General features: G+C 52.3%; 1 protein-coding gene and 1 long non-coding RNA gene across 7 annotated transcripts in view; one reads left to right on the top strand and one right to left on the bottom strand.

Annotated features, from left to right (window-relative positions):
- Positions 1 to 7,582, bottom strand: part of LOC141573634 (uncharacterized) — a 28,476-nt gene extending 20,894 nt beyond the window's left edge. Inside the window, exon 1 of the long non-coding RNA XR_012499572.1 lies at positions 3,799 to 7,582. This is a non-coding gene — a long non-coding RNA (uncharacterized LOC141573634). The remainder of the gene's footprint in view (positions 1 to 3,798) is intronic.
- Positions 1 to 18,295, top strand: part of SMG6 (SMG6 nonsense mediated mRNA decay factor) — a 191,306-nt gene that overhangs the window by 160,934 nt on the left and 12,077 nt on the right. For all 6 annotated transcript variants that reach the window (XM_045518983.2, XM_010958186.3, XM_045518982.2 and 3 more), the window contains 2 exons: positions 7,603 to 7,779; positions 11,461 to 11,607. In XM_045518983.2, the coding sequence (XP_045374939.1) occupies positions 7,603 to 7,779; positions 11,461 to 11,607 (324 nt within the window). The remainder of the gene's footprint in view (positions 1 to 7,602; positions 7,780 to 11,460; positions 11,608 to 18,295) is intronic.

The raw sequence follows: 18,295 nt of genomic DNA, 5'->3' as shown, positions 1-18,295 counted from the left end.
GGACTCCTCCCTCCTGACTTCCTGGGGACCCATCCACCTAAAAGGAATAAAGGAGCAGTGTGCCTGGGCTCACAAAGAGCTTTTCTTCTGCCTGGGCAGCCTCTTCCTCCTCTCTTGACGGAAGAGAAGAGGAATGAGAATTCTGCTCTCCTGGGTGCTGTAGGTAAGGGCGAGTGGCGTGTTTCTCTCTTGATACAGGGAATCTTTGATGCACCTGCTCGAATATGGGCTCTGGTACACACAGTAGGCACTTAGTAAATATTTCTTGAATTGAATGTTGACTAAATGTGTTGAATGCTGCAGGTCTCAGCATTCTTCCATATGTACATAAAATAAATAAAACTAGGAACAAATTAGGTACGGGAGCCTGTGCACAGACCTGGGGGAGCCTCCTGATCCTGGCTGTCTGGATGGCAATTAAGAAAGTGGCTCAGAGCGACCAGAGCCCGATACAGTGCTGGCCCAGAGCTAACCGGCAGTGTGAAAACAGACTGCATGTGGATATTTGCAGACTGAGACAGACTCAGGCCTTTCCTCCCCAGGGGCTGAGCTTGTAGCCTCCCCTGCTGGTTCAGTAAGTGAGGGCCCCAGCGCCTGTGCTCCAGGTTTCAGACCAGCTGAAGCCAGCCAGACCTGAAAGGCTTGTGTTGGCAGTGCCAGCATCCGCCCCAGCCCCTGCCAGTGCGGCGGCTGCTCTCAGAGCACTCTGCAGGGGAAGCGGATTGGACTGCAGCCCGAGCTACTGCTGCCTATAGCTTGCTCTCTGCGACACGCGCACTGTTAAGAACGCACCTTGCTCGTACAGCCGGAGCTCAGAGCTCCAGAAAAAAATAGTTTCTTTCCATGAGGGAGCAGTTCAAGAAGAGCCAGCTGTTCAGTGCCCAGGAGAGACCAGACTCCGCTCTGGCTTTGTTTCGAATATCCAAGCTCAGGAAATTCAGGTGGGTAGAAAACGCCGCATTGGGGATTTTCTCATCGTTTCTCTTATATTAAGAGACCTGGAGCAAGGATCCAGCTGGTCTCATTTAAGGAGGATACCATTAACAAAGGCAGAGCTGCCACCCGCACCCCTGTGTGAAGGGGCCGGATGGACAAGGCAGTTGTAATGTTCACCACAGGATCTTATTTCTGATGTGTGCATTTAGTGCCATGCTCGTCCTAAAGCCCAGGCCCTAGAGGCCCCTCTGGAGTCCTGTAGAATGCATGCATGCCTGTGCTGAGGTCCAGGAATCTTTTTAGAGAATAGGAAGGGGGCAGCTGCAGAGAGGTTGGGCCTTCCTCCACCAAGTGATTTGCCCAGCAGCCTGCATATAACACCTTCACTCAGAATAAACTATTTCAGCAGCTTCAACAGCCAGGTGAGCATTCCAGGGCCTCTCCCCTCAGCCCGAGGCTGTGTGCCAGCCCCACATTTCCTTCCTTACCTCTGAGTCTGCCTTCCACACATCTCAGTGGTGTAGGCAGAGCACCCCTCCTGCCTCTGAGCAGAGTGAGGCAGCAAAGAAGAAAAAACATAACAGCCACTCATTTACTGAGCACTTTCTAGGCCCAGGCACCTTGCTAAATATTTGATATACATTATCTCTTTTAAACAACTTGAGCTGAGGCTCAGAGACATTAAGTAACTTGTCTAAGGACACACAGCTACGAAGTGGCAGTTAAGACTTGAATTTAGGTCTCTCTAAGAAGGCCAGGCTCTTGTCCGAACCCCGTATTGCCTCAACTTCGCTCTTCCCAGAATGGACATGTTTTTCTTTCTGTAATTACCTTTTCACCACCAGTGTATGCTCTGCGTCTCCTCTGTTCTCCTGACTCTCCTTCCAGTGTGAACATAATCTCCCTCTCAGTAGCCAAAACTTCTACCCTTCGGAATCTTCAGTAAAACTGATCAAGTAGCCTCTCCTCCACCCCCCTAATCCCACCAAATCTTCCCACCTAACCATTTGACATTTCCCACCCACCCCTCTTGAGGAAACTAAAGAGTGTGAGTGTGTGCATGCGCAGACACACACACACAAACACACACACATACACACAGGTAGGGGTGCTCTGGGGAGGGGCTAGCAGGCTGCCATCCACTCTGAACAGACATCTGTGCATTACCAGCTGCTTGGTAACAGCCCACATTGCCTCTGCTAAGAAATCACAGCTTTGGGACCAGACGCATGGAATGGTGTGGCTGCTGTTGGGTGGGTTGGCCAATGATGTCAGCATTTCATCTTCCAACTAGGGATGGAGGGTCTGGACATTGGAATCAAAAGGGACTGAGGAAGAGGCCTGTGCTTAGCTGCCTTCTGTAGGAATGAGGTCCTGCTGCTGCAGGGATGGAGAACAAGTGACCTGCTGACAGAGTGGATTCCCTTGGACAGGATGCCCGGGGCTTGTCAGGATCTGTGTCTGGCACAAGGACGCATGCGTCTGCTTCTTGTCCACTTTGTCGTTTGGCGCCTGCCAGGTTCTTCCTTTCTTTCCCCTCTGACCCGTGACCCTCTCTTGCAATTCAGTACCAATCTGTTCTGATTCAGCTAGGCTGGGAGTGTCTGTCTGCCCATCATAAGCTACTGCCTCTGACTTCAGAGTGATTGTGCATCCTTGTGGCCAGCTTCCCTCCTGCCTCTGGAGCCTGCCTGGACGCCCCTCCCCCTAGGAATGGGAATAAACCATTTCCTCTGTCCTCCAGCTCCAGAGGATTCCCTGTGTCTGAACTTTCATTGGCAGACCTCTCCTCAGGCGATAACACCCTTGGCCACTACAGAAATTTCCTACCCACCCTTCAGTCTCCTGTGAGGGCGAGTCATGCATAACTGGAGGTTCCTAGTTTGTGAAAACACTTTAGTCTGAGTTCAGTTTCTTGTAGCCAATCCTGTAGGCTTGGCTCATTAAATATGATAATTAACCCATTGCTAATTGACCTCAGAAGCCAGCCAAGCAGCCTGTATTTTACCAGCCTTCGTAGTGGATTTGTGGGCTATTTTAAGGTTTTTTAATAATCTCAGCAAGACTTTACTTTTCTGTCTGCATCTTATTTGCTCTAAGGACATTTCTGTAAAATTAACAAGCTATAAAGTTTGATTGAAGGTTTCAACAAATGTGAGAATAATTGGCTCCATTTAGAGAAACAAGAAAAACAACCTGTAAACTTGAGTTTGTAGGGAAAACCCGTGTGATTTTTCTCTGTAACCAGAGGAGCAGTAGCAAGCAGGACCTTTTAAGACCAGAAAAAATAGAACTGGCTGATAGTGCAAGTTTAAATTCTGACTCCCTCAGACCAAAAGTTCAGAAAGAGAAATTTTGTAAAATCCAACCAGCCACTATAGTGCTTGTGCCTTCCAGGAGGCCTGTTTAAAGAAAACAGGGACCCAGTAAAGACGGAGTGAGTCCCTCACTCCCTGGAGCATAGGCTTGGTTCAGCTCCTCCTGTTGCCTGGCTGGGTCGGGGGTTTTCTCCCTTCCCCACGGCTGGTGTTAAGTCTTGTAGTTCAGACGACATCCGTCTGTGGTGCCTGATACTCAGTTCCTTTTCTCTCTCTCACCCTCCGCCACCTTCCATAAGACAGCTTAGATCTCTTTTTCTGTTCCTTCCTGGGCATCTCTGCCCAGGCTGGGCTGGTTCCCTGCCAAGTGGCTGTGGAGACTTACCAGTGTTTTCAGAGAACACCATTCTTTGCTTATCCACCACCCACCTAAGATACCCCAGACTTGTAACGCAGTCGGCCTTCCCTCTTCTCTCTCGTCCTAGAGATCTCTTCCTGCTTTCCTCAAGACCTAGCTTTCCTCTGAGCTCCAGCCTCCACTTACCCGTGCATGCTCACGTTACCGCTGTGTAAGGAACTGAGCCTGGGACAAGACATGCTCCTGTATCGCCTTGCCACATCTCACTTTCAGTTTTCCTTTCTGCCTAGTTCTTTGCGTGTGGGCCTGATCCGAGTGATAGCTGGGGCCCTGAAGCTAGAGGTTTCAGTTCCCACTGGTGGGGCAAGCTGCCTCAGATGGTCTTCAGGGGAAGGGAAAGGGGCTTTCTCTGAGTGTCTTTCTCTCAGCTCTTGCCTGACCCAGAGCCCCAGTTTTCTTTTCAAAGCTTACTGGAGTGATTTGTGTGAGACAGTTTGTCCATTAACCTTGGAGTTCCTGACTGTCTCCTACTCAGTGAGTCCCTACAGAAGGAGCGTGACTGCTGCTGAGAAGGTGCCAGGTCTCTGGTTCCCCAGGGTATTCCCTGGCCAGCAACCCTTTTACTCATCTCCAGCCCCAGTCCAGCCCCACCTGTTAACAGCCCAGGAAGGAGGCCTATCCTGCCCAGCTCTTTCTCCTCTAGAGACTCTAGAGTTTGCCCAGAGCTACAATGTGCATACCACTTACATTCTCTGTTTTTCATTGATATAGAATGGAAAAATGTACTCATGAACAGAGCTATTGTGGGGATTATGTCATAGACTTCATCTGGACTCCTTCCTCTCCAAGCAGGGAGCCTAGCTTTAACCCCTCTCCTACCAGGAAATCCTCCTTGGTCAAACAAAGATCATCTTGGGGTTGGCTCTTTGTGGGTGACTTAAAGGGCTTCTTCCTTTGTGATGTCCCTTATTAACCATATTTAAACTTTTTTTCTTCCCTAACTCAAGTGCTAGAGGCTTTGTCTAGGAGGATTCAACCCCACTTGCTGACCCCTCCTACCTGAAAGCAGAATGCTTCAGACAGGCCAGCAGGCTGGAGACAGAAGATTTCTCTGTGCCCCTGGACAACCCCTAGACTTTCTGTCTCTCAGTTCCCCCATCTCCTCAGTAGCTCAAGTCCCATTCCTCATACTCAGAGTGCACTTCGAAAGCTAGGGAGACTGTACAGCCTTGGCTGTCCTCCCTTCTAGTTGGATTGCAAAGGAGAGGACACTTTTCCAAAAGGCTTGAGTGCCTGACTTTTCTCTTTCCAAACAGGTAGAATTCTTTTCAGGCCTCTTAACACCAACTCAGAGACCCCCTCCCCCACCATCAAAGCCCTTTTGAGAATCATGCAGTTCCTTTGCCCTCTGGGAGGAACTGATGGCTATAGCAGACAGAATCCCCAAGGAAACCAGGTTCCTTCTAAATAGGGTGGACATTAAAATGGTGGGGGGAAGTGGCACTCCTTTTTGTTTTGGTGTCCATGCGAATGACAATTCCCCCTGATCTTCTAAGGATGTGCAGAGGGCAGGCTCAGGATGTCTGCATCCCTGAGTCCTGCTGTGCCCTGGAAATCCCCATCTCCAGGAGTCCCACGTCCACACATATGGCCTTTCTCCCTCTTGGCCAGGAATCACACTTTCCTCCCGAGCCATTCAGCATGCCATCCAGCCCCATCTCCACCCCAGCGGGAATTCTCCTGCCTGCCTATCGGCGCACACACCGCCCATACTCTCCTCTCCTGGGCAGAATTCTGCTGCACACTCAGCAGGAGTGCCAGCATACCTCTCACCATCCAGGTGATGCCAAGGACCAGTGTAAACTTTTTCTCTGCCCTCCTCTCATCCCTTAACCCCCACCTCCACTCCATTCAGTGGCAGCAGCCTCACACCGAAAAGGAAAGTCCTGGACCCATTACATAATTCTCCATAGTGCAAGCAGTAGCTGGGGCATAAGGTCAGAGGTCATAGAGGGGTCAGGTGGCTGACACACACTGTAACGACAAGGTGGTTAAAATTAGACCACAGAGAGGAAACTGGCAGTCTTGTGGAAATGCAGAAGTTTCCTCTGCAAGTGAGAGGCTGGGGATGCAGGGAGGCCACTGTGCGTGCTGCCTGCCAGGCTATTACTCATTTCAGCTCTGTTCTTTAATGCCTTTTAGCCCCTGCTTCTGTATTTCTAGCCTTCCTCATCACATGTTTGAATACACGCGATGGAACCCATGGTTACTTGCCCTGGCCCAACAAGGGCTTCTTTCCTCCTTCAAGGAGGTAAGCCCAGGACTGGGCACCCCAGGTTCAAGGCAGTTCTCCTTCCATAAGCCTTTTCCAGGTAGCTGAGCACCTTTTAGGTCAGCCTCTCAGGTGGTCGAGGTACTTAGCGTTAGATTCATGTTCTGTTACTACCAAGGCCATTGGTGGGGTGAGCAAGGGCCACTCGTAGGCAGGGAGAGTGGTAGGTTTGGCTGGGAGAGGTGGCAAGGGATGGGGTCACGGAGCACATGGTTGACCATTGTGTGCTGCACGTTGCTTGGCCAGCCAGCTGCCAGAGTGGTGCTCATTTCCACGGTGTCCTAGAGGACATGGGTCACGCCTGCCTTATCTCCTTCCTCTGGTATCTAGCCAAGCTTCCCTGTGCTTGTCAGTCCTTACCGTGAGCCTCCTGAGTGCCCCATTTGACTTTAGCACCCTTGCCAGGGAAGTATGAGAGGTAGTCTCTGCCACCAGGGGAGTTATTATCCAGGCGAGGGTGATGACATGCACCTGTGAAACAATGAGCAGACAATGAAAGACAGTCTCTGTGTTAGTGCTTTACTGTGTCAGACAGCCAGGGAAGTCCCTGTCACGTGATGGGATGGAAAGCATGAGGCTGGGGGCGGCTGGGGGATACCCAGTATGTGGTAGTCAGTGATGGTGGAGGGTCTGCCACCCTGTGGCATATCTGGCCACTGAAGTATTTCCCTCTGGGAATGGCCCTCACCACTTGTGAGATACAGATCAAACCTCTTCTCCCTTGGTGAGCGCCCTGAGAAGGGAGGAGGGGACCGCAGAGGCTGGGGATGAAGAAGAGGGCATGAGGAGGTGCAGAGCAGGTGGGTTTGCAGGTGCCGGCACACGTGTGTGGTCTCGCAAGAGAGAGACCCCAGACAAGGGTGACTGTGGAAACTTCATCTGAGACACTTACAAATTTGACGATTACTCAAGATATTGAATTTCATTTCGGCTAAATCAGCCCCGGCTTCTCTGACGGCATTGGCTTATGTGCTGATGTGGCCACATGGGAGCAGGATGGCCTGAGCCTCTGGAGAAACAGAGCGTGGTGAGACCCCTCCCACCTGCTTTGCCTGTCTCCCTCCTCCTGACAACGGTTTCCTGCCGGACCCCAGTCTCTTGAGCACGAGAAGCTCTTAGGTGGGGCAGGAACCTGTCAGAGGAACCCCGAAATGATCTGGCTGAAATGAAACAGCCAAGAAAGCCCTCATCATTCATTCTGCACTCAGGCTGAATGTTCTCCTTTTGGGAACCTGGCGAGAGGGGAACTGGGAGCCAAGTGGAGAGTTGCAGTGAGGGCACTAGAAAGCTCTGCTCCGTGCAAGCAAGTGTTCTGCCCTCCACCCTTCCTTCTATCAGATACCAAACTTAGAAGAATTTAATTTATTCTTTTTTGATATCAGGACTTTAGTAAAAGAAAGGCAGAACCCCAGAGGACACCTGTCATTGGTCCTGGGGTTGTCTGCTGCCTCAGAGAGGGCCTGGGGGGACATGGCGGTGACTTTTTCCCTTCAGGTCTCGGCCCTCAACCCCACCTCATGCGCACATGCTCCTGCTCCCTCTCTCCGCCTCCCTTGCCCAGTTGACACGTTTCTCCTGTGCCCCTTAGCCAGCAAGCAGTGTCTCTCATCTTCCCTTTCAGAAAATGCTGTTTTTCTTCTCTCCCTCTTGCCCTGTAGGTTATTGCAGCCGACTGCAAAAGGGTCACAGTGCTGAAGTATTTTCTGGAAGCCCTTTGTGGACAAGAAGAGCCTCTGCTGGCATTCAAGGGTGGAAAATATGTGTCAGTGGCACCCGTCCCAGACACCATGGGAAAGGAAATGGGAAGCCAAGAGGGAAAACAACTGGAAGATGAGGTACTAAGCGGGAAGAGCCCGCTGTGGCCGAGGGAAGGCCATCCCCCTGCCTGCCCTGCTCTGCCCGGGGCTCGGCGTCTACCCCTGGTTATTTATAACCACTCAGAGCAGTGGTGCTGTTGACGTGACCAGCCAGCTTCTCAAGACTGCACTCTGCTGGTGCCCCTTCCTGCCAGTCCCACCCCAGTGCCTCCATCTCACTCTGCTACGAGTTCCAGATGCTTCTTTTTAATGTTGCATTGGAGGAGAAGGGAGGGAAAGAAAGAGTTTAATAATGTGCAGCTCTGGAGGCTTAGGAAAGGGAGTGGGGGGGTGTTAGGGTTCAGGCTGAGGATCAAGTTTATGGATGTGCGGAGCTCAGTGCAGCACAGGCCTGAACTGCAGCCTCCAGCACACGTACAGGAAGAGCTGACATTGCTGGCCCTGTGTGGAAAATCACCCCCTCCCCGCCTGCCCTCCCTCCCTGGCTCCCTCCCTCCCTCCTGCACATCCTGATGTGATTAAGGAATTCTCCTCTTGTTTGTTTGCCCTTGGTTGTTCCTGTAGCCCTTGCTTCACTCCAGACTGTGTGTGTGCGCGCACCAGCCTGTGTGCCCATCCCTGCCAGACCCCACTGGCAGCTGCCCTGCCTTGGATGCATGGATGTATCTTTCTGGGGGTGGTGGTCACCGTGGTTCTGTACATGCTGGTTTGTGTGTCAGTGTAAGCGGAACACTGCTGCCAGCTGCCCTGCTGTCTGGGGGTTCTGAGTAGATGTGCGTGTGGGATGGTGTCAGTGCATGTATGCGTTTACTGTCGCTGCCAGCTGCCCTGCTGTGTGTTTGGGTGTGGGTAACTGTCTGGATGTGTGTGCACACACAGCTCACTTTGCCTGGTGGTTGTCTCTTTCCTTCTTTTTACCCCACAGTGTTAAAGACGGAGGGGACTTAGGTGGGAAGGAACGTGGGACTCAAGGAAGGGACGGAAGCAATTCTAGCCAGAGGCCAGGTCACCCGTAGGCCAACAGAGTCATTTGGCCTGCAGCAGTCTCAAGTGCCTGGTGGAGCAGGGTGGGGTGCAGGGATGAAATCAGCACCAGGCCCGGGAAGCCAGATGTCAGCTGGAAGCTGTCGTTTGTGATCTGAAGCAGTGATAAAGTGGCCACCTTTGGTTCAGAGTCTTCACAGCAGCAAAGTCTTGGACGGGCTTCATTAGAATAGCTGGAGAACCCCACCCCACCCCTGATGACACAGGGCTCAGCTTCCAGGATAGAGGTGGTTCCAGGGATAAAGCTGAGCCCATGATTCCAGACTCTCCAGATGAAACCTGGGCAGGGAGTAACAGGAAAGAATGAGCTGTCACTATGGGAGGAGACAGCGGGGTTGCTAAAGCCGTAGGGTGTCCAGGCTTCAGGCGGAACAGAGGCAGTGCCACCCGAGCCCTGGGCACTGAGTGGGAGGCGTGGTTGGGGTGATGCCATGGTCAGCTTTCTCACCCATGCTTTAAGGCTGAGACAGGCGGTGGCAGGTGAGCAAGGTGGCTCTGCAGGATTGCCGTGGAGATGCCCTCTGGCCCATGGAGCCTGCAGTACCAAATCCAGTGAGGCCAGCGAGGGGCTCCTCCGCTCTCACAAGGAACAGACCGGCTCTCGGTCCCAGGTCTTGGCTGTGTCACACTCTCTCCCTTCTTCTTAGGCTTATTGACCAGACAAAGGTTGTGACCTACGCCAAGCTGCCCACTTCTTCCTTTTCCCACGAGCCTCCTGGGTTCCTTTATGTCAGTGGCCCCTGGGAAACCCTACTTACCCTGGTCTGTGTAATTTCATAACCTTGCACTTCCTCGTTTGCTATGAGAGCTGAGCCAACCTCAGACAAGCCTCGCTGACCATCTTTTGACCTCAGTCAGGCTCAGTCCAAGCCTCGTGATAACTTTGTGTATCCTTGATCAGAGCAGGCAGGGGCATTGTCCCCCACAGACCATCTGGGGATCGTACTCCACTCACTCCTGTCCAGGTTAACCCCATGAATAAACGTGGAGAGAGAGTCTGCCTCCTTCCCATGGCCTTGGCCTCTCTGGAAGTGGACCCTGTGACACTAGGGCCTGTGAGTTGACAGATGAGTGGTGACTGCACCGCAGACCCCTGAGACCTCTAGGGTAGTGGCAGCTCTGGCCCCATCCTGAGATCTCATCTCCCCAGACTGCAAGTCTGAGTCACTGAAGCTGATTGGGAGAGGAAAGGGGAGCTGTTTCTTCAGACATCATTCTTCATGAACAGAACAGGGTCCAGTTCCATAGAGATGCTGTCAAAACACCTGTCATCCCACCCTATCTTCTCCTCCCAGGACGAAGTATCACCTCCCCACTCACACACTCTACTAACCACCTTCAGCCAAGAGAGTCTGTTGGAATATCATCTTGAGATGTGTGGTTACAGGAGAGAGCAGTCTGTACTGAACAGGTCCCTGTGGGCCTGCAGGAGGCCTGGAGAAGCCGAGGCACTGAGGCTGGGTCTGAGCTTACTGTTGAGATCCAGGACCACGCCTGTGCTGCTTGATATTATTGGTAAGAGCACAGACTTTGGAATCAAGCTCACGAAGGTTCAAATCCCTGCTCTGCCACTTACTAGCTTTTTGACCTTGAGCAGATAGTTTAACTCTCTAGATGTCAGTTTGTTCATTTGTAAAATAGGGAGATGATGGCATCTGTTCACGGGCTGTTGTATTAAATGAGTTAATACCTAAAAAAACGCTTAGCCCAGTACCTGGCCTCATAATAAGCTCTCAGTAAATGGTAGCTGCTATTGTCATAATCATTGTCATTGTCATCATCAGTCATCATCCAGACACAGGAATCCATTCCTGCTAAATTATTCCCTGTCACCCACGCTAACCCTGTCCCTCAAAGGCAGCTCTCCTGGGCAGCTGCATGTTCTCTGCTGACCAAGGCCAGAAGTGGAAGAGTGAGGAATGGAGCCTGGGACCACCCGGGGAGCAGTGGCTTCTAAGAGCTGAAGCTGCAAGCAGGGAGGTGCCATCCCTGGGGAAGGCCGCCCAAGCCTGGCTGGAGACCCTTCAGCTAGCCAGCCATCTCCCAGTCTGTCCAGGGCCCCGGAGGGCAGCTGAGCAAGGTCATGTCATGTGAATTCCTGTCATGGGGCCCCCAGCCCCCACACCGCCAGGCTGTGGTCTTAAAAAGAAACCAGGGCAAGGTCTGCTGAGCTACAGCATCTGCTCCCTGACACGTCTGAGGCAACGGAGCTTCCACGCCTAACTCCCAGCTGTTGGCCAGGATTGATTCCTATCAGACCATTAGCATGAACTAGACTTAAAGTGGGTGGTTTAATGTTTGCTGTTGTTTTCCCCTTTGGTGATTTCAAGATGAAAATAGGCGCAAAGTTTGGCCTGGTGAGTGTGTGTGAAGAAGGAAGGGCTGAGTGTGGGCACGGAAGTAGATGCCCTGTGGGTGTGTGAGTCTGTCAGAGGAGGCCCCTGGAGTGCAAGAGGGAGTAGTTGCTGAGGCAGGGGGAGTGATGGCTCCTCTCGAATCCCCTCTGCTGAGCAGAGGGAGGTACCCACCTTAGGGCCCTGTGCACTGAGTGGTCAGCATAAGCCTGGGTTGGAGAGTGGGAGGGACAGAAGAGTGGGTTCTCAGTGCGTTGGGCTCACAGTGTCCTCTCTCCCCTGGCCTGCGCCACCACCAAAGGAGGAGGACGTGGTGATTGAAGACTTTGAGGAAGATTCAGAGGCTGAAGGCAGCGGGGGCGAGGATGACATCAGGGAGCTTCGGGCCAAGAAGCTGGCTCTGGCCAGGAAGATAGCCGAGCAGCAGCGTCGCCAAGAGAAGATCCAGGTGGGGCCCGCCTGGGGAGACTGGCTCCCACGTGGGTGGTGGCCTGTATGGGGCATGAGGGGGGCTGGGAGCAGGGATGAGCAGGATGCTCTCAGGAAGTCTTGTGGTGTCCTGTCTGGTTCTACCACCTGTTTTCTTCCTGTGCCACTAAGTTCTAGAAGCACATTTGGTGCTTAGAGTTCTCTCCTCCTGGGCTCCAAGGCAGGGCCAGGTTCTTCTCAAGAGAATCTGCTGAAAGCCTCTCCCCCAGTGATGATCTGTGAACACACACCACACATATACGACCTTTCACACAATTGCAGGGGTTTCAAAGTTCCCCTGAGCCTTGTCCAGACACTCCCAGAGAAGCCATGGATTCTCTGCTGAGAACGCCTGTTCTCAGGGGAGAAGAGGTCCTGGCCGTAGTCTGCTTGTCTGTATTCCCGGTGTAATGGCCAAGTGCCTCTGGACAGGACACTTCACACTCTCCCAGAGAGAAACTGCTTGATCTCCACACAAGGATTCCTGCACCATCAGCCCTCTCGTGATCCCATACATTCACTTCCAGTAAGCTTTTCTTTACGACTCTCCCAGGTCTGTCTCTTGAGCTGTAAGCTCACTTCTTCTTACCTAGTGCTCAGGGCAGACAGGGAAGAGCCAGCCATGCTCCCCACTTTAAGGCTAATGCATACATGGGGATGCCATCAGTCCTCTTCAGGAATGCCTGTTTTCAACCCTCTCTTAAGCTGCCTCTTTCCTTTGGCATAGAGCTTAGTGCGTGTAGTTGGGCAGGCCTAACAAGTCCGGGCTCTAACACTTACGAGCTTTATGTCTTTGGGCACATTGTTTAACTTCTCCAGGCCTGTTTCCTCATCTGTGTAATGAAAGTGGTGACAGCATCTGCCTCTTAGAAGGGCTGCAAGGCCCAGAGGAACCAGTGCTCATAAAGTGGCCAGCACAGTTGACAGTGCGTGGCACACAGGGTGTGCAGTGGTCACTATGGTCTGATAGGAGTCTGTTCACACATCAGACAGAGCTCTGTCCTGGGAAGGGGAACAGATACCAGTTGGGATCTGTGATTCTTCAGCCCACTGGTTGGAATTAAGTGTGTGTCACCATCATGGTGTCACTGCCTCTCCATCTTTCTGTGGTCTGTGTCAGCTTCTGTTGTGGCCTTCAAAGCTTCATCCTCAAGCTGTCTTTCTTCCTGTCCTGTGGCTCTTTTCTTCCTTACCATCAGTCTTCCTGAAAGTTCTGTCCTTTCTACCACCTCCATTTCTTGACTCTCAACCCAGCAGTTCAATAAATAGTTGTATCAGAAGTTACCAAGTACCTATCTTTCTCAAGTCTCAGACCCCATCACAGTTGACTTCTCTGTGGCTTTGGACCCCAAAGCTGCCTCCCTCCAGTCTCACTCAGCACACGTGGACCCCCGTCTTCTCTCTCTGTTGACCTCACCACCCTCCTGGGTTTCCTCACCACCATCCTCTTCTTGGTCTCCTTCCTTTCTCTTACTTCTTAGACTCAGAATGTGGAGTTAGCACTCAGCAAATATTTTGTTCACCGAGTTAAGAGATGGTAGCAGCTAGAGCATCATCTTAAATTCCTCACTGGCTTTTAACCCCTCATGTCTCAGTTCTTATCAGATCCTATGTGTTCACTCATTTATTCTCCTCTCTCCTCTCTATTCCAATTGCCGCTCCTGCTGCTCCAGTCGAGGTACTGACTGGATTGTGGCCAGCAAGGTCCTGCATTGCATAAGTCTAGGGGGTCCTGTCTACCTTACAGTCTGTGAGTGGCAGCTCCTGGAGTTGTGTGGTACACAACCTCCAAGTGTGTGTTACGTGGTTTCATCATTCTCTTCCCAAAAAGAGCCACTCTCCTGCTCAGAAATCATCAGTGTCTTTACTTGGCTAATCAAGTCTAATTCCTTATTATGGCATCCGAGGCTTTCTTACATGTTCCCCGTCTATTTTTCCAGCCTCTTCTCCCATCCTGCGTGAGCCCTTACCAGCCACGTGACATTGGGCAAATTGTTTAACTTCCCCAAGCCTGTTTCCTTGTCTATAAGATGAAGGTGGTAATGGCGCATAACTCAGAAAGACAGTGCCTGCGAAGTGCCTGTTCAGACACTCTGGCCCTCCTGCTTAGACAGCTCTAACCCTCCCCTCCGCTCACTGTCCCCAGGCAGGCCCTGCCCTTCCCCACTCTCAGGTCTTTGTTCAGGCTGTTCTCTCAAGGCAGGGTACCCTTTTTCTGCTCCGTATTTCCTATTACCTGTTGAAATTCTATTCTTCCTTCAATCCCCAGATGAAACTTCATCTCCCCAGTGAAGCCTTCCCTGATTCCCCCTAGGAGGAACTCATCTCTCTGCTCGGTGTTCCTGTGGCACTGATTTATACTTCATTGGTGAAATGTATATCACATCTCAAATTACACTTGTTTCTGGACTGTCCTCCTCGCTGTACTATGCACTCCTTGGAATCAGGGACCATGACTTTCACTTAGTTTAGTAAAAGGTGGTGAGCACCTACTGTGCTCGTGATGAGGGGACACAGGAGTGAGCCAGTAAAGTCCCATCCCAGAGTACCCAGTGGAGTGGAGAAGCCAGTGATTTGAAGTATAAGCGAGCCTTCTTACAGAAGGGAAGTGCAGAATGCTGTGGGAGCCTATCCCGTGGGAACATGTTCTTGTCCAGAGCACCGTGCTCAGCCCAGCCTCTCCAGCATCAAGAAGTACCAGACAAATGGGAGGTCTTGTAGGAGACTTGACTTCCGGTGCCCATGGCTGCTTCTCTCCGGGAAGCCTATCCTCCCTGTCAGCTCCTTCAGAACAGGCTGCTCAGATTCAGGCATGAGGTCCTGCTGTGGGCTGGCCCGGCCTGAGGTTGCTGTGGCCCCTTTAAGAACAGGCCCCACATGCACTGCTGCTGGCGGCCCTGCCTCCTGTCAGCCTTCTTCCTCCAGCCTCACAGCCACAGGAGGATTTCTCAGCAGAGAAAAAATTCCCCCCTTCCCTTCTCCCCCCGCCCCCCCGCCTTTAATGCCCGGGGCCCTTCACTTCCATAATTCTTCATTTTCCAGCCTTGAACGTAAGCCAGACACATCTGTCTGGCCATATGCGTGAACCCTGGAGTCTGTGCCGAGGTGGCTGTAAAACAGGGCCGGTGAAGGCCCTTCTGGGAGAGCACACACATGTGTGTGCCCTCGGGCCATTGGCTCCCTGCCCAGAACCACGGGGCTGCAGCGCTCCAAACCCATGTTAACCTTTTCTTATTTTTCCTCTTTTTGTTTAATTTAAGGGGGGAAAATCCCAAGGAAAAGGTATAAATTGTCCTGGGAGTGGGGGAGAGGCTCCTAGCTAGAATGGCCATTATTGTTGGCAGGTACCTGGGTCACACTAATACAATAAGGAAGAGAAGAGCATCGGGTGAATTAAGATCGGAGAGATGGGCTGTAAATTACACTGCTCTGAACTCCATCAGTCTCCAGGGGTGTTAACCGAGAGGTGTAAGGCAAGTCCCCAGCTCCCAGTGCCTTTTACAGATGCAGCAAAACAGGAACCACACATGTTTGGGGAAGGGGATATGAAGATGGGGTTGAAAAAAATCCTCCTGGCCCCCATGCTGGCTGTAAAGTCCAACTGAGATCTGGGGCCGTAGCCACACCCCCTCTTCCCTGCTCCCACCTAGACCCCTGGGCCTAAGCTCATCTGTGGGGATGGGGGAGGTAAGGCCTGGCCTCCCTCTGCAGCCTGTCCCTCCCTGCTTCCGGCGTTGCACAGAGGCTGGTGAGTGGGGCCGACTGGAGGTCAGAAAAGGGGTGTGGGCAGCTCTCGGGGCCTGTGCAGCTGGAGCCTCGGCGCCCAGGCAGGCCCCTGGATACTGGGGGCCAAGTCCGCCCACCCAGGGTTTTGAGGCCACACTCTCTGGCTCAGCCCAGGTCTTGCCTGTAGCCTGAGACAGCTCCTCCTCTTGCGTTGGTTGTGCCCACCTTGCTTTCCGCCCGAGTTCTTTTCGTTCCCATTGCCATTCTTGGGAGGTGTCCAGAGACCAGAGCAGGGTACATGATTTGTCTGGGAAATTGGTCAGAAGTATTTCATTCCTAACCAGGCCCCCAGGGCAGAGCAGTCACTGAAAATCCTCCTCCAGGCTTGAGGTGTGGCCTCTTGGCACCTCACACTGGCCCTGGCGCTGTGAATCCCCCGCCTCCTCTCTGCCTCCACGAGGCTTTGCTGTGATTTGTGCTGCTGTCGGGCGGGGTCAGGTTTCCTGAGCAGTTGCAAACATCCCACCTGAAACATAACAGGCTCTTCCTCTGGCCACAGCTATTGTTTCCTTCGGCATTATGGCCACAGTCTTGCTCTGTAGCCAGCAATGACATGTGTTCTGAAAATAGCTTCGCTCCCCTATCCCCTTCCCGCCCACCCACCCTCCTGAAGATGCAGTCACTCCTTTGTGGTGGCCCCAGGAGTTTTACTCTAAATATAGCTGCAGCCCATTCACACTGCCACCCAGCTGTGGGGCGGAGGGGGGAGTGCTGTGGAACAATGGGGTGTGCACAGAGCCCCCCACACCTGTATGGAGTCTAGCGGAAGGCAGACACTCAGCCCTGGCTCCTAGCTGTCGGAGGCAGGATGGGAGCCAGCGCACTACCAGGCCAGGGGCACGTTCACGCCAGGGCAGGAAAGTACATCAGCCTGCAGCGCCGGGCAGTAGCCCTGTTCGCTCGAGCCCATTCTGGAGCCCGCTCCAGCTTCTCCGCAAACTGTAGTGCTGGGCCTCTGGTTTGCCCCAGCCACTCTCACCTCCTTGGCTCCAGCAGCATTTACACGGTCCTGTCCTCCTGCAGAAGTGTCAGGCTTTTGGCTGGAGCATCCTCAGGCTGCTGCTTGGAGCAAGCTCAGTGGTGCCATGCATAGTCCTGCCACTCCCTCTCCATCAGAAAAGGGCAGCAAGAAGTAGCAAGCAAGTCATTCATAATCACAACTTTGAAAAAGACAGCAGCAAGTATTTGTTAAGCTCTGTGGTGTACTGATGTTGGATATCCAGAGAAGGGATCCTAAGCAGAGACTTCCTGTGATGAGCAGCCCATCCCAGATGAAGGTGCTAACAGAGACTGGTGACTGTCTGCTTTCTACAGCAAATGCAGAATCTGCGCCCTTTGGTTTCTGCAGCTCAAGAAGGAACTGCTTGCCTGCACTGTGATCTCACCAACTATTTCTATTTTATATTTCTTTCCCATTTTTCCATTTTTCATTTAAGAAAAATACTTCCACATAGTTAAAGAAAAAAAAACACTAGGAGTACCATGAGTCTTATAATAGAAATCGGTAGTCTGCTGCCTCACCCCTCCCCATCTCCAGCTCTGCTCCCTAGTAGAAGATGAAAAATGGAGTTGGGCAGGAAGAAAGGAAACTGATGTTTGTTAAGTTACTAATATGTGTATCAGGCAGTTTGCTAGATACTTCAACATGCAAGGTGAGCTTGGAAACTTCTGTGTTACAGAGCTTCTCATGTCTGGTGGAGACATTGCTATGGCCAGAGAGGCCCAGGGATAGATGATTCCATCACCCTGTGCGGGGAAGAAAGCAGCCACACTCCCTGTGGAGCCTTAAGCAGAAGGAAGACCTCAGAAGGCCTCCTCCTGATCTGGCTCTGCTTTGTGATCTGGGTTTTTCAAGCTCCACAGCTCCTGTGCAGGCTGACTACATTACCTTTATTTGTAATTTTCAGTGTCTCAATTTCCAAGAGGGTCAGCATCCCCAAATCACCCCCAGCATCTAGAAGAAGGAACTTAACCTGTGAAAGGGCCCTTCCTGGAGACCCAGGCCTGTTGGCTTCCTCGTCAGATGTGACTGTGGATTATCTCTGTCCCAGTTCCCCACCAGCTTGCTCAAGGATGCCCCGTATTTCAGAGAAAGCTGGTTACTCAGCACCTTCCAGAAACAGAATGAAGTTCTTTTTCTCTACCACACTTCATGGCTTTATGGTCCTTATTGCTGCTGGTCTGATTCAGCATGTCTGTGCTTTCCTTGGATTCCCAGCTCACTGACCAAGGGCCACTGTGGTCCAGCCTTAGCTGCAGTGAGAAGGGTTCCTATGGAACTCTTCTTCCGGGTCAGCACACTTGACTCCAGGCCAGGGCCAGTCTGTCTGAATCACAGCATTCCAGTTGCGCCCCCCTCACCCCCACCAGAGGCTTCTGCAGCTTTTTGCTCATACAAACAAAAATAAATCTCACTACCGGCCTCTGAACTCCACAGCAGCATGCTTCCCTCTTCTCCCCAAGCGTCCCATGGCTGTGAGTGGGGACTTGGCACTCTCCCCAGCGACATCACTTTTTCACTCCCTGCGCATCCTGTGTCCTTCTCTCACCGTGCGACCCAGAGATCAGAATGGGACGTGACGGCCGGCACAGGCGCCGTGCACAGCTGCCAGGAATCTGACGGGTAAAATCTGGAAAAGTTGGGAGGGCAAATGCTGAACACACACACACACACACACACACACACACACACACACACACAGCGCCACTCAAGAGGGCCGGAAACACAGACACCCACAGACAAGGGCCTGTGGACTCCCAGTCATTCCTCGTCTGCTGTTCTTTTGAAGGGGACTGACTCAGTCTCATGACCCAGGTGTGATCCCCCTAGAGGGCCACTGGTACCCCAAGAGAAGGGGGAGCAGCTTCATTTAATCTCCTGA

Source organism: Camelus bactrianus, chromosome 16 (assembly GCF_048773025.1).
Source record: "Camelus bactrianus isolate YW-2024 breed Bactrian camel chromosome 16, ASM4877302v1, whole genome shotgun sequence".
Taxonomy (NCBI): Eukaryota; Metazoa; Chordata; class Mammalia; order Artiodactyla; family Camelidae; genus Camelus; species Camelus bactrianus.
This window is presented reverse-complemented; position numbering and strand designations above follow the sequence as displayed.